Source organism: Neophocaena asiaeorientalis, unplaced genomic scaffold, assembly GCF_003031525.2.
Source record: "Neophocaena asiaeorientalis asiaeorientalis breed wild unplaced genomic scaffold, Neophocaena_asiaeorientalis_V1.1 scaffold130, whole genome shotgun sequence".
Lineage (NCBI taxonomy): Eukaryota > Metazoa > Chordata > Mammalia > Artiodactyla > Phocoenidae > Neophocaena > Neophocaena asiaeorientalis.
The window spans coordinates 3,910,954-3,926,915 of NW_020173397.1; the positions used below are offsets into that span (position 1 = coordinate 3,910,954).

At 38.5% G+C, this 15,962-nt stretch overlaps 1 protein-coding gene across 1 annotated transcript in view; it reads right to left on the bottom strand.

Moving 5' to 3' along the window:
• The window catches only part of CNTN4 (contactin 4), a 482,944-nt gene that overhangs the window by 312,141 nt on the left and 154,841 nt on the right, over positions 1–15,962 (bottom strand). Inside the window, exon 2 of the mRNA XM_024747094.1 lies at positions 5,214–5,340. Coding sequence (XP_024602862.1) covers positions 5,214–5,340 — 127 coding nt within the window. The remainder of the gene's footprint in view (positions 1–5,213; positions 5,341–15,962) is intronic.

Consider the following 15,962-nt stretch of genomic DNA (forward strand, 5'->3'; position numbering starts at 1 on the left):
AATGGGACATAGCTCTTTAAGTGTTTTTATAAGAAGATGGGTATTAGAAACTGACATTGCTCTTAAGCTTGACAGTAATTCTCTCTGTGTTCTGACACAGACAAGAAAGTAATACGCAATAAAAAGAGAACGACTGGGTTACATCCTAGCAGGTCTATATGCTCATGAATCTCCAGGGCTGACTGCCTGCCCTAGACATTTTTTTGAGTCAGCTGGTCACATCTCTGTCGTAACTCTCACTTCAAATGAGAGTCGAGCAATTTAATATGACAAGTGTAAGAACTCAAAGAGGAAATTGGAATCTAATGTGAGCTGCAAGCAGAGAGCGGAATGTAGGAATGGGATCACTTGAGCCTTTTTAGAAAAGTCTTCGTAGGGATAATGAGAACACCTCTGTGGGTTTGTCTTCACTCGTCATCTCAACCAGAATGCTCTGCAGAAAGTCCATTACTCTACTTTATTACCTGCTTTTACATACAAATAGCAAAGGAAAACGGAATATTTAGGAAATAAGGCGCTTGTTGTGAAACGCAGTTGAGTCTCCATTACACAGCACTATACCAAGTTTTATTGCGATGCAGTCACTGTTCATTCCAACTGAATGTGGACTGCGTTGAATTCCTTATCCTATACTGAAACAGTCTTGAAAATATTCACAATTCATTTTCAATGTCTGAGGAGTCTTTTAAGAACTGGTAATACAGAGGCGATGCTCATTTGACACAAAGAGATTTTCCCAAGGGCCAGGACATGGGTGAGTCTTGTAAGCTGATTTCTGAATTATTCAGGGAATCACAATCCCATTCTCTCCAGAGAGTGAGGTTGTGCACAACCAAATACTGACACTGTGAAGCTCTGTAAGGTACCATTTTTCAGACCTTGCTGGGAAGCTGTCTATAGCATGTGTTGTAGCAAAACCCTCTCTCTTTGTTCCCTGTTTCAGCTTGGCACCGAAGAAGGGGCAGGACCTTTCTGACCTGAAATTTGTTGTCTGCAAACCCAGCTGAATACAAACTTCACAGCAAAAGTATTTCCACCAAGTACTTGACCATTCTTTCCATCGGGAAGTGGAGGCTGACAGCCGTAAGTAATGTCACATGTCCTTCCGGAACTTTAATACAAGGAAAGTGGGCACAAGTCAAAACTTCTTAAGTTTTTCTGGGTCTGGGTCAATCCTTACAAAATTCAGGGGCAGGAAACAATGAAAAGAGAAGGCTCCGTTCAGGGAATAAACACAAAGAAGAGAGGTCAGTCGGGGCATCTGAGGGAAAACCTAATGGCGAAGATCCCCATGAAGAACTCACCTTGAATTTCTCCTAGGGGTTCCTCCCCTCAAAGTCAGCCTGAAGACTGAAAAAGTTCAGCCAGAAAGATGTTTGAAAATACCTGATCTCTCCATTCTTTCTCTTGTTCTTTCCTTCTACAAAAGGGAGTTTTTAGCTCCCAGGTACCAATCAGCTATTTCGTCACAGAGAAACTACCAAAAGTATACAGGAAAGCGAAGTACACTGCAGCCAACTGCTAGTGCATTTGATTGAAAGTTTTCTTCTCAGCTTTTCCTGGCAATCTTTAAAAACGTAACAGGTTTCTGCTCCTCTGCTTGTTTTAAATAACAAAGCAAGCCCGTATATCTAGAAACACAATGTTACAAAAGCAATGCTAATTAAAGGTCAGAGTTTGGGGAAAAACAAAGCAGCCACCCGCCAAATTCTGCTGCAAAATTTCTTCTCATTTATGGCTAACATCTGAACTTATACTTGGCCACGTATTAAAAACTGGGGCCATTTAACTCATCATTTATGTATGTAGGAACCTTTGCCTCTTGCATTTATTTATTTTACTACGTAAAGCATTTAAAAATGTTTGATTTAGCCTTGAATTCAACATATTATAGGGAGAATAGCTACGTATTCTGATTTATCCAGGACATTGCTGGGTTTACACCTGTCCTCCTGGAATAATTATTAACAGTGGCCTTTTCCTCTCAGAAGTGTGCTGGTTTGGATGATAAATTACATGTTCACCCTAATTATATGGTCCATTAGAGAGTTCTTTTTGTTTTTCTTTCTGGAATGTACTTCTTTTTTTTATCCCTATGACAAAAGGTCATTAGCCCTCCAAATTCACTTAAATATCTCCTTTCCTGTGAAACTTTCTCTGATACCTTCCCTCTCTGTCCTGAAGCAGACTTTCTTTCCTCCAGAATGCCCTAGAACTTGGACATCCTTTATTCACACTTCCAGCATAGCCCTGTACTTCCACCTCCAGGCACTGACCCCCAAAGCACACTATTTGAATATGTCGTGTATTAATCTTTGAATACCTCAAACCTAGGATGGAACATTGCAGCTGCTTTAATGTAGTGGTTTAAACATCTTTCCTAGAGGATGTATTTTTCAGAATCCTAATATATACCCTAGTTCAAAGCAGACCTACCATGATGGAATCTTGGTTAGAAACTCTGTAATAACTCACCCCAGGTAATTCCTGAGTCAACTCCCTGGACCCTGGAATTCACAGTTTGAAAAACACTGGGGGGGTCTGATGAATAATGCTATGTTTGATGAATGAATGGGCACACAAACTAAACTCTAAAACAATTTCCACTACGTTAATACTACCATCCTGTATGGGACGTCCCTTGCCCTCTGCCAATCTGAAAACTATCAATACCTACCTCAGTTCAAATTCCACTTCTGTGCCCCCCGGGTGACTCCAATTTCTTCCTCCCCTAAACTATGACACATGTGCCATATACTCTTTTGGTTTTTATATACTACTACATATTGGTTATTAGCTTAAGGTTTTCATCATTAAATCTGAATAGAGGTAAAATAATATTTATAATATGTATGTAAATTATATAAAGGATGCCGAGACAATAAAGATCTGTGTTTAAGAAAAGGAATATTATTACTCTTGAAGTCTCCTATTTCCATTTTGTTTCCAATCACTCTTATCTCAATGGTTAATTATAATCTTGAATTTTGGCTTTTTCATTCCTTTGATTTTATGATTTTATCATGTATGTTAGTATCCTTAAACAACTACTCCATCTTACTGCCTTTGAACTTAGTAAATACGGGACTATAAACTTTGCATTCTTCTATGACTTGCTTTGTCTACTCAAAGTTACGTTCCTGTGACCCATCATGTTTTTGTAGCTATAATTCATTCATTTTCACTGTTGCATGGGGTTACCGTGTATGAATATGCCAGGTTATATTTATGTATGTTATTTATATTACGTTAAATTTGCTCTTCTAAATTTCTGTCAATTTGGTGGGTTTGAAAGAGTGTGTCGTTTTAGTTTTAATTTGTATATTTTAATATACACTGATAATCTCTTTATATGATTAATGGATATTTGATATTCTTTTCTAAGAAGTATCTGATCAAGTCTTTTGGAAATGTTTTTATTAGGTTACTTGTTTTTTACTTTTTGATTTGTGGAAATTCTTTAAATAGTTTACATATTAATCCTTTGCAAATAATATGTATTAAACATATCTTCTCCCAGTTGGAAGCTTATAATTTTACCCATCCCAGTATATTCTGCTAAACAGAAATTCTTAATTTTAGTGAAGTTAAATATTTTCTTCTATGATTTGTGCTTATTTGTCATTATTGAAAAGTTTTTTCTTCCCTCCAAAGTCATAAATATGTATGCCTATTTCCTTTTAAAAGTTTTGTAAATTTCCCATGTTGGTCTTCTATTCACTTGGATTTGATCTTTGTGTACCCTGTGAGGTAGGGATCTAACTTTATTCCATTTTTTTTAAACACACGGATAATCCACTGTGAAGTATATATCTTCTCAATTTATTTCTAATATTGTCAGGACTTTTAACTTTTCTTTTTTAATCTTCACCATACAGTATTGTTTTTATTATTTTTATTGTTTAGTGCAATTGATTTTTACGTGGAAATATTAACCTTTACCATTTGTGTTACTTATCATTCTTTCTTATATCTAAGACAGTATACCTGGGATCATTTTTATTCTCCTTAAAGTATATCTTTCAGCATTTTCTTTAGTAAGGATCTGCTGGAGTCAAACTTCAGTTGCTGTCTGTCTGAAAACACATTTACTTTCTTCTCCTTTTTAAAAAGTACTTCTGCCATACAAAAATTTGACAGCTAATTTCTCTCAGCATATTGAAGATTCTGTCTTCTGTCTTGATTTTTTTGTTGCTATCGAGAAGTCAGCTGTTGGTTTAATTGTCATCTCTTTGAAGGTTAGCTGTATTACAACTTTGGCCTACTTTTAATGATCATGTCTTAGGATTGGTGTTTTGCTGTTTCTCCATGATAATTCTAGACAGGGCTTTACTTTTATTTGCACTGCTTGAAATTCACTGGGCTTACTTAGTCTGTGGCTTTGAATGTTTAATTAGCTTTGGGAAATTCTTAGCCTTTCTTTAAATAGTGCCTCTGCCTCATTTTTTTTTTCCTTTCCTTATGGAACTCTGATTAGATATGTGTAAACGTTTCCTCTTAATCTCTTTTTTCTCTGTCTCTCACCTCTTTATCCATTTCTGCTGCTTTTAGACGATTGCTTCAGATATATCTTGCACTTTACTAATTCTCCTTTCAGCTGCGTCTCATCTGTTATTAAAGCCACTTAACACCAAGGTTTGAAACAGGCAATTACTTTTGCTTTTAAGTCCTCTGGGAGGCAAGGTTACTTCTTATTATATTCACTGTAAGAATGTAGCCCCTGGGTCCCGGGTCTATTCTGGAAGATGTTCACATGTTAGACTCTCCTTCTGGTGGAGTCTAGGCTTTGTCTTGTGACCCCAGTCCCCTGTGAAACTGCAAAATCCAAAGCTGCAGTTCACATAGTTCTTCAAGGTGAAAATTGCTTTCAGTGTTCAGTTTTCTTCTCTGGGTTCAAAACCCACTTACTAAGTATTTCTTTCTTTCCTGCCAGTTTACTGATGCATTTTTAAAAAGGTGTTTTTAAAAAAATATGTTGTTAAGTAATGTTAAGGCTTGCAGTGAGATAGTCAATCAGGATATTTAATTCCTGGTACTGCCAGAAACAGAAGCTGGGTACTAAACTTTTCATGAGCACGAGCCTATCTTGAGCATCTCAGGATATCCGATGATGCCTATCTAAAAGCTCTTTATGTAATCAGCACTCCATAAGTATTTGTTGTTTAATAACAGAAAGTATACGCGTGAGAACACATGCTTTTAAGTTAACAAACCTGATATGAGGTTTTGGATTCCCTTTAACTTCACAAGTGAGCTTCACTTTTTTCTCCTCAGAGTCCAAAGGGAACATTACATGACTTGGTTCTTGAATGAAAATTGGGCCATGCAGTGTGTAGTCATCTGAAATAAGAAGAGAAAATGTCCCAAAATGAACATCTTCCAAATAGGGACAATGACAGGAAATAACAACAAAATGAAAATAAAAGAGGTAAACTAACAAAAAAAATAGTAATACACAACAGATTCGTTCCAGCCTCTGGATGAAACTTCCCATTGAAGAATAATCTTTGGAATTATGAAGTGGAGATATGGACTCTCCTATTTCATACCGATGACTTATTTTTACCAACAACTTCCAGACACCGAACGGCTTGGCATTTCCCTTTTCTCTCCTCCACTTCTTATTGTTCCACCTGTCTTTATCCCGGCCTTTTACTTTGTTCACATTTTGGGCCTCCTACATGCCTTTCGTGCTGCTGTCATCCGGGAAGACTGTCTAATGTCACAAAGTTAGAATGTCTCTGCTCTGTAACGGGATACTATAGTTGGAAGCAAGCAATGATGATTTCTTAAATACAGTAATAAGGAGAAGCAGCAGTGTACTGCTGAGATATGTACAAAACTTTCTTAAATTGGATACGCAGGTAGATAAAGGATAACCTAGAGGTAATGACTCTCAAATTATGTGTGGTAAATTAACAGTTTGTTTTTTTTCAACCTGTTATGGACCCACAGATGGATACTTGTGTAAGTATCACACAGCTGAGATTGACTAAGCACATGAGTTCAGTAATAACCAGACTGGTCTCTACCAAGTTCAAAGAGGTATGAGTTTCTGAATTCCTTCTCTCAGTAACAGAAACTAAATGCATACAACTTATTTTGTCATGGAGCAGCAACAAAGCTCAAAGAATGGAATAATCCACAAACTAGATTTGAAGGAGCAGCGTAGAGTACATATGCTTCTATAGTAAACACATAATAAATATTGGTCAAAAGCCACCTCACCACCCATATGGTGAAGGTGGTTTTCATTCTTTACAATCTAGTCCCTTTTTTCCTAGAAGGCTTTTCTAGACCCTCAGGTCTTCCTTTAACCACATGATTCATAAATTATATCCATATTTCTCTGTGGACACATCTTTTTCTATTAAATGCATTTGTGCCTTTCTTTCCCCTTCTTTGGACTGTAAGCTCGAGAGCATGACTCTATCTTACCCGTTTTTGCATGTCTTGTAGTACTAACTACAGTAGCTTATACATCGACGACGGTCGATAAGGATTTGTTCTATCTGAGGTATTTTTTCACTTTTTAATGTATTCAGTCAGCTGATTTAGGCACTGCCTAACCAATTTTGAGACAGAGGGCCAGGGTCTATGATGCAAAGTGATACTGAGTAGCACCCTGTAGCTGACAATCCATTTTCCCCTTAGACGGATTATTTTGATGGCTGTGAATTTTAACTGCTATCCTGGAAAACCTTCAAAACCAGCTTTCTGTTGATAGGTGATAGGATGAGACTGAACTCATTCAGGTGAATCAGGACTGAGGAAAAAGAAGAAAGCCGATTTGGGGATCTAGGTGAAACATGGAGAAACATGGTAAAGTAATTTAAGTTTTTTTTTACATCTTTATTGGAGTATAAGTGCGTTACAATGGTGTGTTAGGTTCTGCTTTATAACAAAGTGAATCAGTTATACATATACATATGTTCCCATATCTCTTCCCTCTTGCATCTCCCTCCCTCCCACCCTCCCTATCCCACCCCTCCAGGCGGTCACAAAGCACCACGGAGCTGATCCGGGCTTTAAAAACTCCGCATGTTGAGGTTGGGATAGAAGAAAAATTAAGGACACAAGAAAATCAAACAGAATTTTAGAGGAATGGGGACAGCCAATGACCTTGTTGAGAGAATAAGCAGGATATGGGTTCAGAAAGACTAGGAAGTGAAATTCAACGCCTTGTGTCAGCTACTAACTCCATGACCTATGGAGAATCACCTAGTCTCTCTATGCTCCAATTTTCTCATCTATAAAATAACAGCGTTGGACTCACTCAGTGGTTCTACGTTGGTTAAGGGTGAAAAAGAAGCCATGAAAACTTTCCCATAAACGCACAGGCACATACACGTGATATTTGCATTCAAAGATGTCATGAATTATATTACCACCACCACCCTCTCTCCTCAGTCCATGTATAGAATCTCAGGCTAATGAGTGAGTTAAACAAAGAAAACAGGATTTACCAAAGAACACAGAATAAAAGCACGGAGTAGAAGTACACAAAAGTATTTTTTTAAACACTGGTCATTTAAAGCTAGATATTTCAAAATCTGCATATTTACATTTCAGATTTTCAATGACAGTTATTTTCAAAACAAATTTAGATACTGGTCAACAGCTCAATTCAATCTTGAAGAATTAGGTGAATTTTTAGCATATTTAGTTAAGTGACAAACATTACTCATCAAGATCACTAACACAGCAGCAAGTTTGGTAGATTTTTCTTTAAGAGAGAAATATATTTCTATTGTTGTCTCAATTCCAAAATTATGTGTATATATATATATATATATATATATATATATATATAATATCAATCATCTCAGTTCATTGGTGTTCTCTGATTTGAATTTCATACAGAAATACACAGTCTGTTACTAGTAATTCCAAATAAGAATAAAACATAATAATGATTATCCAGGATACAGCTGAGAGACTTTGGATTAACATCTGTACTATTTCTCAATGTATCCATGCCGTATTTAAATAACAAAAAGAATATTTTTTCTGTGTATTTTGTAACAAGAATTCATAATAATGATGCTTTGCATTTGCTATAATTGACACATTTCATCTGAAGTTTTTATTTTCTCTTGGTTAACCAAGCTCACTGCCTAGAAATTAACATTAGCATAAAGGGACCAGCATTTCAGTTCTCATCTAAGGAAATCCACAGCCTTTCAAGCATGAACTATTTGGTTTCACAAAGATGGAGGGAGAGATTTTAGAAAGTTGCTATCCAGGTGTAAAAAACAGATATCCTAACTTTAATACCTTTAAGACCAGGTTTACCAATATTTTAAGAAAAATGAGTTAAAGAGTTGCTTTATTTCCCCCAAACCTTGAGATGCCTGGGTTAAACAGCCCTGAGAGTGACATTCTCAAATGCAACATGGAGCATGACACCACTAAGTTTGTTCTATCCGTGTGTAGGAGCCACAGAGTGACTTTCAAGTGGCTTGAAGGTATACACAAAACACTTTGCATGTGCTATTTTCAAAGCTGAGAAAATTAACTTCACCCTTTCCTTTATCACAGTAAGTTGTCCTATGTAACTAGTGGAGTGGCCATGATTTTTCAGCCTGTGAGGTAAAGGAGCATCTCAGAAAGCAACAGAGGAAAGGATTAATAAGCCAATACACCTCAATGTTGGTCTGTGGACCACCTGCATTGTAATTACGGCATGCTTATTTTTTTAAACCCCAGTCCAGACTGACTACACCAGAAAAATCTGGGGTCCATGAATCTGCCTTTTAACCTGGTTCTCTGAGGGATTCTTTTGTACACTGAAATTTGAGAAGTACTAACACAGACCCTTCTGATCCTAGCTCTCCACTTCCTAACAGCAGAACACCAGCCAACACTGGCGTTAGACCCACCCTTAGACTTTCTCTCTTAAGCAAAGTTTAACCAACAAATTCTTGTTTGAAAACATTTAGAGAAGGAATTTTAGCACATGTTTAGACTAATAGTTGAGAGGTAAGAAGCCAGGAACAGAAAACTATAAAACTGACCCACACAAAGAAAATGGGTGGACTTGTCAAACTCTGGGACTAAAGCTGTATAAAATAACCCTTAGAACACTCACAGTTGAACTCAAGAAGCTAATTGTGAGAACCCCCAGGGCTGCACCCCGTTGACAAAGAAGAGGCATCCTCAGGGAGACCCACTAGTCCACCTCCCTGAGGTAAAATCTTACCCTCACTTGATACACACAACATTCCTGCTATACCCACCCTTTATTTATATGTAATGAATCCCATCTTATTTAAATGACAGGCTGTTCAGATTGATGTTTTACTTTGGGATTACCAATAGGGTGAAAAGTCACGGTGGTGCTCCCCTGCCTTGGAGAAGTTAGGGGAATGGGCTCACATTGTTTTTAGGGATCTCTCAGGAAAGGAGAAGGCAAGGATCTTTCATGCTTCCGGGAAGTCTCAAAAATCATGGTTAAGAAGAAGGATGGGGGAAGCAGCCAGGTGGTCAGAAACCCAAATATAATCTCATAGATTCCAGACCACTGATCTCAGCCCCAGCTTGGGGGATTTAGTGCAAATGCCGATACTGGTACATCCTGATTTTCTGGATTCTCCCCTCCTTGACAACTAACTGCCAATCGGTCGCTAGGTTACCTCTAGCCCCACCACCCATGATCCCTAAACTCCATCCCACTAAAGCTCTCCAATTTTTATTCAGGGATAGTTTAAAAGAGAAGAGAGAAGATCTATGTTAAAGAAACCCTGCTTTCATGCTTCAATGAAGAGTGGGGAATGTTTGGATCTTCAGAAAAGAGTAGAGATTTCATGACCAGAAACTTATTTAGGTTAAAGATCAGGCTACTCTAAACCTTTGTCCCCTTTTGCTCAAATATTAATTTAAATAAATTTAATTTAAATATTAAATTTAAAAGTAAATAAAAAGTTAAATTAAATAACTTTTAATTTAAATATTAAAAGTTACTGAAAAACATTGCTCTCAACCAGCAATTCTCAAACTCCTTTTCCCATTTGATTCTTCTCTTTTTAGAATCTATTCTGGGGAGAGATAAAACCAATGTTTGCCAGCCAACTTCTTCCTTTATCCTCCTGCAAGCAGCCCAGAAATAAAATGTATTGCCAGGGCTACTCTTCAAAATTTTAGATTATTGAAAGAGATGCAGAGAATCACAGAATTTTAGATTAGAAGAGATTATGTATTCCTAAATGTATTTCCCCAGATCACAGACTAAAATTGTACTGCATCTGTAATAGAAAGAAAAATGATTTTCACCTAAGAATAAAATAATACTCTAAGAAAAACAGTAATAAAACAACATTGGACCACTAGATGTGAGTGAAATCACTGATGTCCCAAAGATGCAGATAAAATAAGTGATAGCTAGATGTCACATTCTATCTGCAGCTTTGGGACATCATTGATTTCACTCTCTATTTTATTCTTTGAATTAATTTGGCCCATTTCTGCACGTCCCCAAAGTTCTCTCCCAGGCAAGCAGGATGCTGCTCAGTTAGGCTACCAGAAGCCAGACTGGGCTAAGGAATTGCAATGGGTAGGGCCAGCATGAAGTTTTCTGAGACTGACCAGAGAAAAATAAGGCTGAATCTCAGGTGATAGGAGACTGAGGGAAGCAAGACAGAGGCCTGACTATCAGGTCAGCAAACTCTGGATTCCAAGTGAAAGGTCAGCAAAAGATAACATGCATAAAGGAGCAAGTGAGAGGGGAGGTACAGCTTACAGAAATCCACCGATGCTAAACATAGATTTTTTTTTTTTTAACAGGGATCTGTGAACAGTCCTAAAAGGTAACTGAGATGGGAAGGAAAGTCATTTAGCAGCTGAGCCATATGAGACAGCAGGGATGAATTCAGGGTAAATATTTCATAGAAGATAACTTAATAAAAAAAATAGTCAAGCTATCTCCAAAATAATTATTCCTCAAAGTGTGGTCTAGTAACCTCATGCACCAATACCCCCTTACCTGGGGGTGCTTGATAAAAGGCAGATTTCTGAGCTCCTGCCAGACCTACCCAGCACCTCTGTTCATTACTGCGCATTCTGAAGCTGGAAAACTAGTACTTTCAATTACGAATTGAGCACAGATAACTTTCAGCCCTAGACCAATTAAGGACACCAATGAAGAAAAACAACCCTGCAGAGTTTTGTTCTGTATGCTAGATTACTCCGTAGCTACCATGTGGGATGGGGTAAAAGGTCGTGTTTTGCAAGCATAGCCCTTTGGTCAATGTGCTTCTCTTCCGCTGGAAATATTTTTCATCTGTTGCAAACTCAGTGACACAACTCTGCTGGGAAAGGACAAAAATGCAGTACTATGATTTCATCCAAGAAAACTAAAAATACCGGATTCAATTCTACTTGTAATTGCTGTGGGGTTCCCAGGCGTCACACTTGAGGGTTGTTTAGGCCCTTCACCCTCACGGCAGGTAGAAAGTACTGCCATAGCAGCCAAGAATCTAGGACTATGATATACAGTCAATTTTCCTACAACATCAAATAGGTTGTTTGATTAAACATCTGGTCTTGGGCAGAAATGGCAACGATCTCATTTCGGGAAGCCAACTCTAAGAGACCTAATGCAGAACAACAAGGGCTTGAAATATAAGCTCAGAATATGAGCCATGGGTTTAGATGAGAGTTTTATCTGGGTCACATCTGGAGGGCAGGTGGACTGTTGCATTCAGCATGCACAGAAGCATCCTGACGCGAACCACAGAGGCTTTGCCGTGTTGTGTCTTTTACTCTGCATCCTGCAGAGCCCTTGACCAATCCAGAGAGTAAATGCTGCGTGTGTGTGTTCGCGGGTGTGTGCGTGTGTCTGTGTGTGTAATCAGGGAGAACAACGCTGCCTTATTGGATTGCAGAGCAAAGCCATGCCACGGGGGACAAGGAACGGGTAGTCCCGCTAAGCTGGTTTGTTGGGTGTGCTCCAGCGTCATGGTCACATTTCGCTTTTTCAAGGGGGAAGCCCAAAGGGGAGAACCAGATGTTCCAAGAAGGGCACACACAGGGCCCACTGTATCTGGCTGGCTGTGAGCCTTCTCCTCCAGCTTTTCTAATGATCATGGAAATTCGTTTTGGCTAAAAAACTGTAAGGTCAGCAGCATCTCCGTGGATCCAAATTACTCACAAAACGTATGGGCAATAACCTAAGGAAATTCAGAAACAAATGAAATACTGTAACAGTGATTTTCCAGAGTGTGAGAATTCCTTTAAAATTGAATAAAATTGAATCTACTGATCGTAGAAATGACTGGACAGCTGTCAAACAATCATTAAAAATACGATTTACTGTTGTTCGTCTTTATAAAATAAATAGGGGATGTTCAAAGGCCCCACACAAGGGCTTATGTGTGAAATTAGCCTACACACAGCATTTTTATTGAATAATTATTCCATTTGGTTCTATTTGGTTGTTCAGTTGAATGGAGCAAAGGCAAAACAGATACTAGAGGAGACAGACATTCCTACTTAAAGGATAACACATTTCTTTCATCCGTTCTTGCTTCCACCTTCCTTATTTATTTATTTTTTTAAAATATCTTTATTTTATTTTTTTTGGCTGCGTTGGGTCTTCACTGCTGCATGCGGGCTTTCTCTAGTTGTGGCCAGCAGGGGCTACCCTTCGTTGTGGTGCGCAGGCGTCCCATTGCGGTGGCTTCTCTTGCTGCAGAGCACGGGCTCTAAGCAAATAGGCTTCAGTAGTTGTTGTGTGTGGGCTCCGCAGTTGTGGCTCACGGGCTCTAGAGTGCAGCCTCAGTAGTTGTGGCACACGGGCTTAGGTGCTCCGCAGCATGTGGGAATCTTCCTGGACCAGGGCTCGAACCCATGTTCCCTGCATTGGCAGGTGGATTCTTAACCACTGCGCCATCAGGGAAGCCCCCACCTTCCTTATTTTAACTCCCTCAAATGAGCATTTTAAACAGCAAGGAACAAAGAAGTCTACTGACAGATGGTATATGTTTTGAAGGCAGAAAGTGAAAGAAAATCCAAACGAGAGGTGAACTCTTCTACTCTTTCTTTGTTCTCTGGTTAACAAAATGATGCCACTGCTATCACACATCATGTCACACATAACGAGGACCTAGTCGTACGTAATGCCAGAGCTTAGAAATGATGGGACGTGAGAAAGCATGAGGAGATAAAAGTGGCTCTGCTTAGAGAAATTCTATGTTGCTGGAGGAATGGTCTGTAGGAGTGGAAAAGAACAGCAAGGGGAGCTGTGTCAACACATCCTACCCTGACCTTGACCTCAAACTCTGACCCATTTCAGGGGCAATGGATTCATTACTCCTTTAAAAAAAAAAAAAAACAACTGGGAATTTGGGGTTGGTAGATACAAACTATTACGTTTAGAGTAGATAAGCAACAAGGTCCTATGGTATAGCACAGGGCACTATATCCAGTCTCCGGTGATAAACCGTAATGGAAACGAATATTAAAAAAAGGAACGTATATATATGTAAAAGTGAGCCACTGCTGTACAGCAGAGATGGACACAACATTATAAATCAACTACACTTCAATTAAAAAAAAGTCATTGGGTGATTTTGGTGTGAAGCCTCAGGTATGAAAAGAAAGATGACTTTTCAACAAATGCAAACACTGTGCAGCTCAACTGGAGGCAAAAAATGACCTAAGTTGATATGAAGCTATATATAGCTTAGCATGAATCTTCACACTTTTTTGCTACAGAATTATAAATGTGTTTGATTATGGAGTGCTGACCCAGACTCAGCTGGGGATGTTACATAATACTGGGCATGTTCTGTGCACCATATTTCTTTTCTAAAATCAGAAGGATTCTTAATTATCAGACATTTTGACCCAGTTTCTGATCAGCATTCACAGGCCTATATACTATATGCCATTTCCAATGTTACATATAGAGGACATACAGTGTGCAAAGAAGACACCATCCTGCCCTCATGGCAACCACCCTGCCCTCATGGAGTGTTTATTCTAGAAGGACTGACAGACAATCAGATAAGTAGACCTAACTTTTTATTTTTAATTAATAGACTTCATTTTTAGAACAAATTGAGCAGAAAGTACATGTTCTCATATATTGTTTCTCCCCTGCTCACAGCTTCTCCTATTATTAACATCTGAGAGGGAGGTGCAAGAGGGAGGGGATATGGGGATATATGTATACATATAGCTGATTGACTTTGTTATACAGCAGAAACTAACACAACACTGTAAAGCAATTATACTCCAATAAAGATGTTAAAAAAAAAATCTTGCTTTAGTGTGGCACATGTGTTGTAACAAATGAGCCAACTGATACATTATTATTAACTAAAGTTCACAGTGTACAATAGGGTCCACTCTTTGTGTTGTGTATAATTCTATGGATTTTGGCAAAGGTATCGACATAAGATGTCTGCACTATTACTCTATCACACAGTTTATTGTCCTAAAAACCTCTGTGCTCCACTACAGCTCTTTAATTTATATTCAAATATATTACTACTGACTCATGAGAACAAATAAGAGTATAAAACACATATGTATATAACTGATTGGTTTTGGCTAAAGAAGTCTAAATATCTGGTATATCTGGGTCGCTAATTCACTTACTATTGCCTCCCTAGTGACATGAGTATATAGTGAAAATCTATGGCTTTTGCCTGCTCAGAATCCATCTCTCCTCTCTAAGGTAAGAGCACTCTACCCTTTCTTTGGTGAACCACTTTCTGAAACTAGGTGGTCTGGATAGGCTAAAATCCTCTGTCCAAGTCAGGAGGAGGTAACCCAGGCCTGGCCAGTTAATATTCCATTTCCCTGACTAAATTATGGTTCCCATGCGTAATAATGCTATTCCAGAGCTTTTCATGAACTACTAGGGCAAAAATCCCTTTTAGAGCCTAGAACTGCTTGGTGGCAAGAAGCGTGGAGCTTCCAAAGGTCCCCACAAAGACAGCCTAAAAAAAATGAATGATGCCAAAAAACCAAGAATGAAGCTAAAACAAAACCGAAGGATGGAGGCTGACTGAGCTTTGATGATATTGAGATTTGGAGCCAGTTCTGTCCAAAGCAAGATTTATTCCTAAGATGCCCAGATATGTGAGCAAACGACTGCCTTTATTTAAGCCAATTTGAGTTGTTTTATCAGCTGCAGCTAAATGACCCCTAATTGAAACTGTATTCATAGAAGGTACATATCAGTTTATTCATGGGTTTAATTCATGTTATTGCTCTTCTTTCTATTTCCTTTTGACAATTGTCTACATGCACTTGTATGTAAAAATGCACACAAATAGGCTGTCGGCAGTCTGGCAGGCAAAGATTTCCTCTCTGTGGACCTAAAGTTCATTTTTATGCCTCCACCTTCACCTGGTCAGTCCTATGATCAACAGCACCCTAGAAGTCTTCTCCTTTGAACTGCGCCTCTTCTGATTTCTGGATATGTATGCTGAGCCCCAACAAAATATGTCTTTCCCATGCCCTTCCCCATCACAGGACACTATTTCTAATAGTAAAAAAAAAAAAAAATATATATATATATATACCAAAACCCAAAAGCAAAATTAAAAAGAAACATTTAAAAATATTAAAAAGTCTTAGCTTCCAGCTGAAATTCATACACTTTAATGGGGGCCTTTTCAGAAGATCATTAACCTAAAACAGTGGTAACACTCCGAATGTGCTTTATATGCTTTGGGTGCAAAAAGATGCTCCTGGGACACTTAAAAATTAATATAGAACTACATTCTTCTCCCCAGATTCTGATTAGATAGATTTGAAGGTGGGGCACAGGTATATGCATCTGAATCCTGCATGTCAGGTTATTCAGATGCATGTGTTCTACAATCACGAGTCACCATTTAAGAAAGAAAAACTGGGGGCACACCAGCAATCCTAGCAGACTGTTTCAAGCACCAGGTGGCTGCTACAGCTGGTAACCAACGAAAGAGAGCTCTTTCATTTGTGTAGCTCTC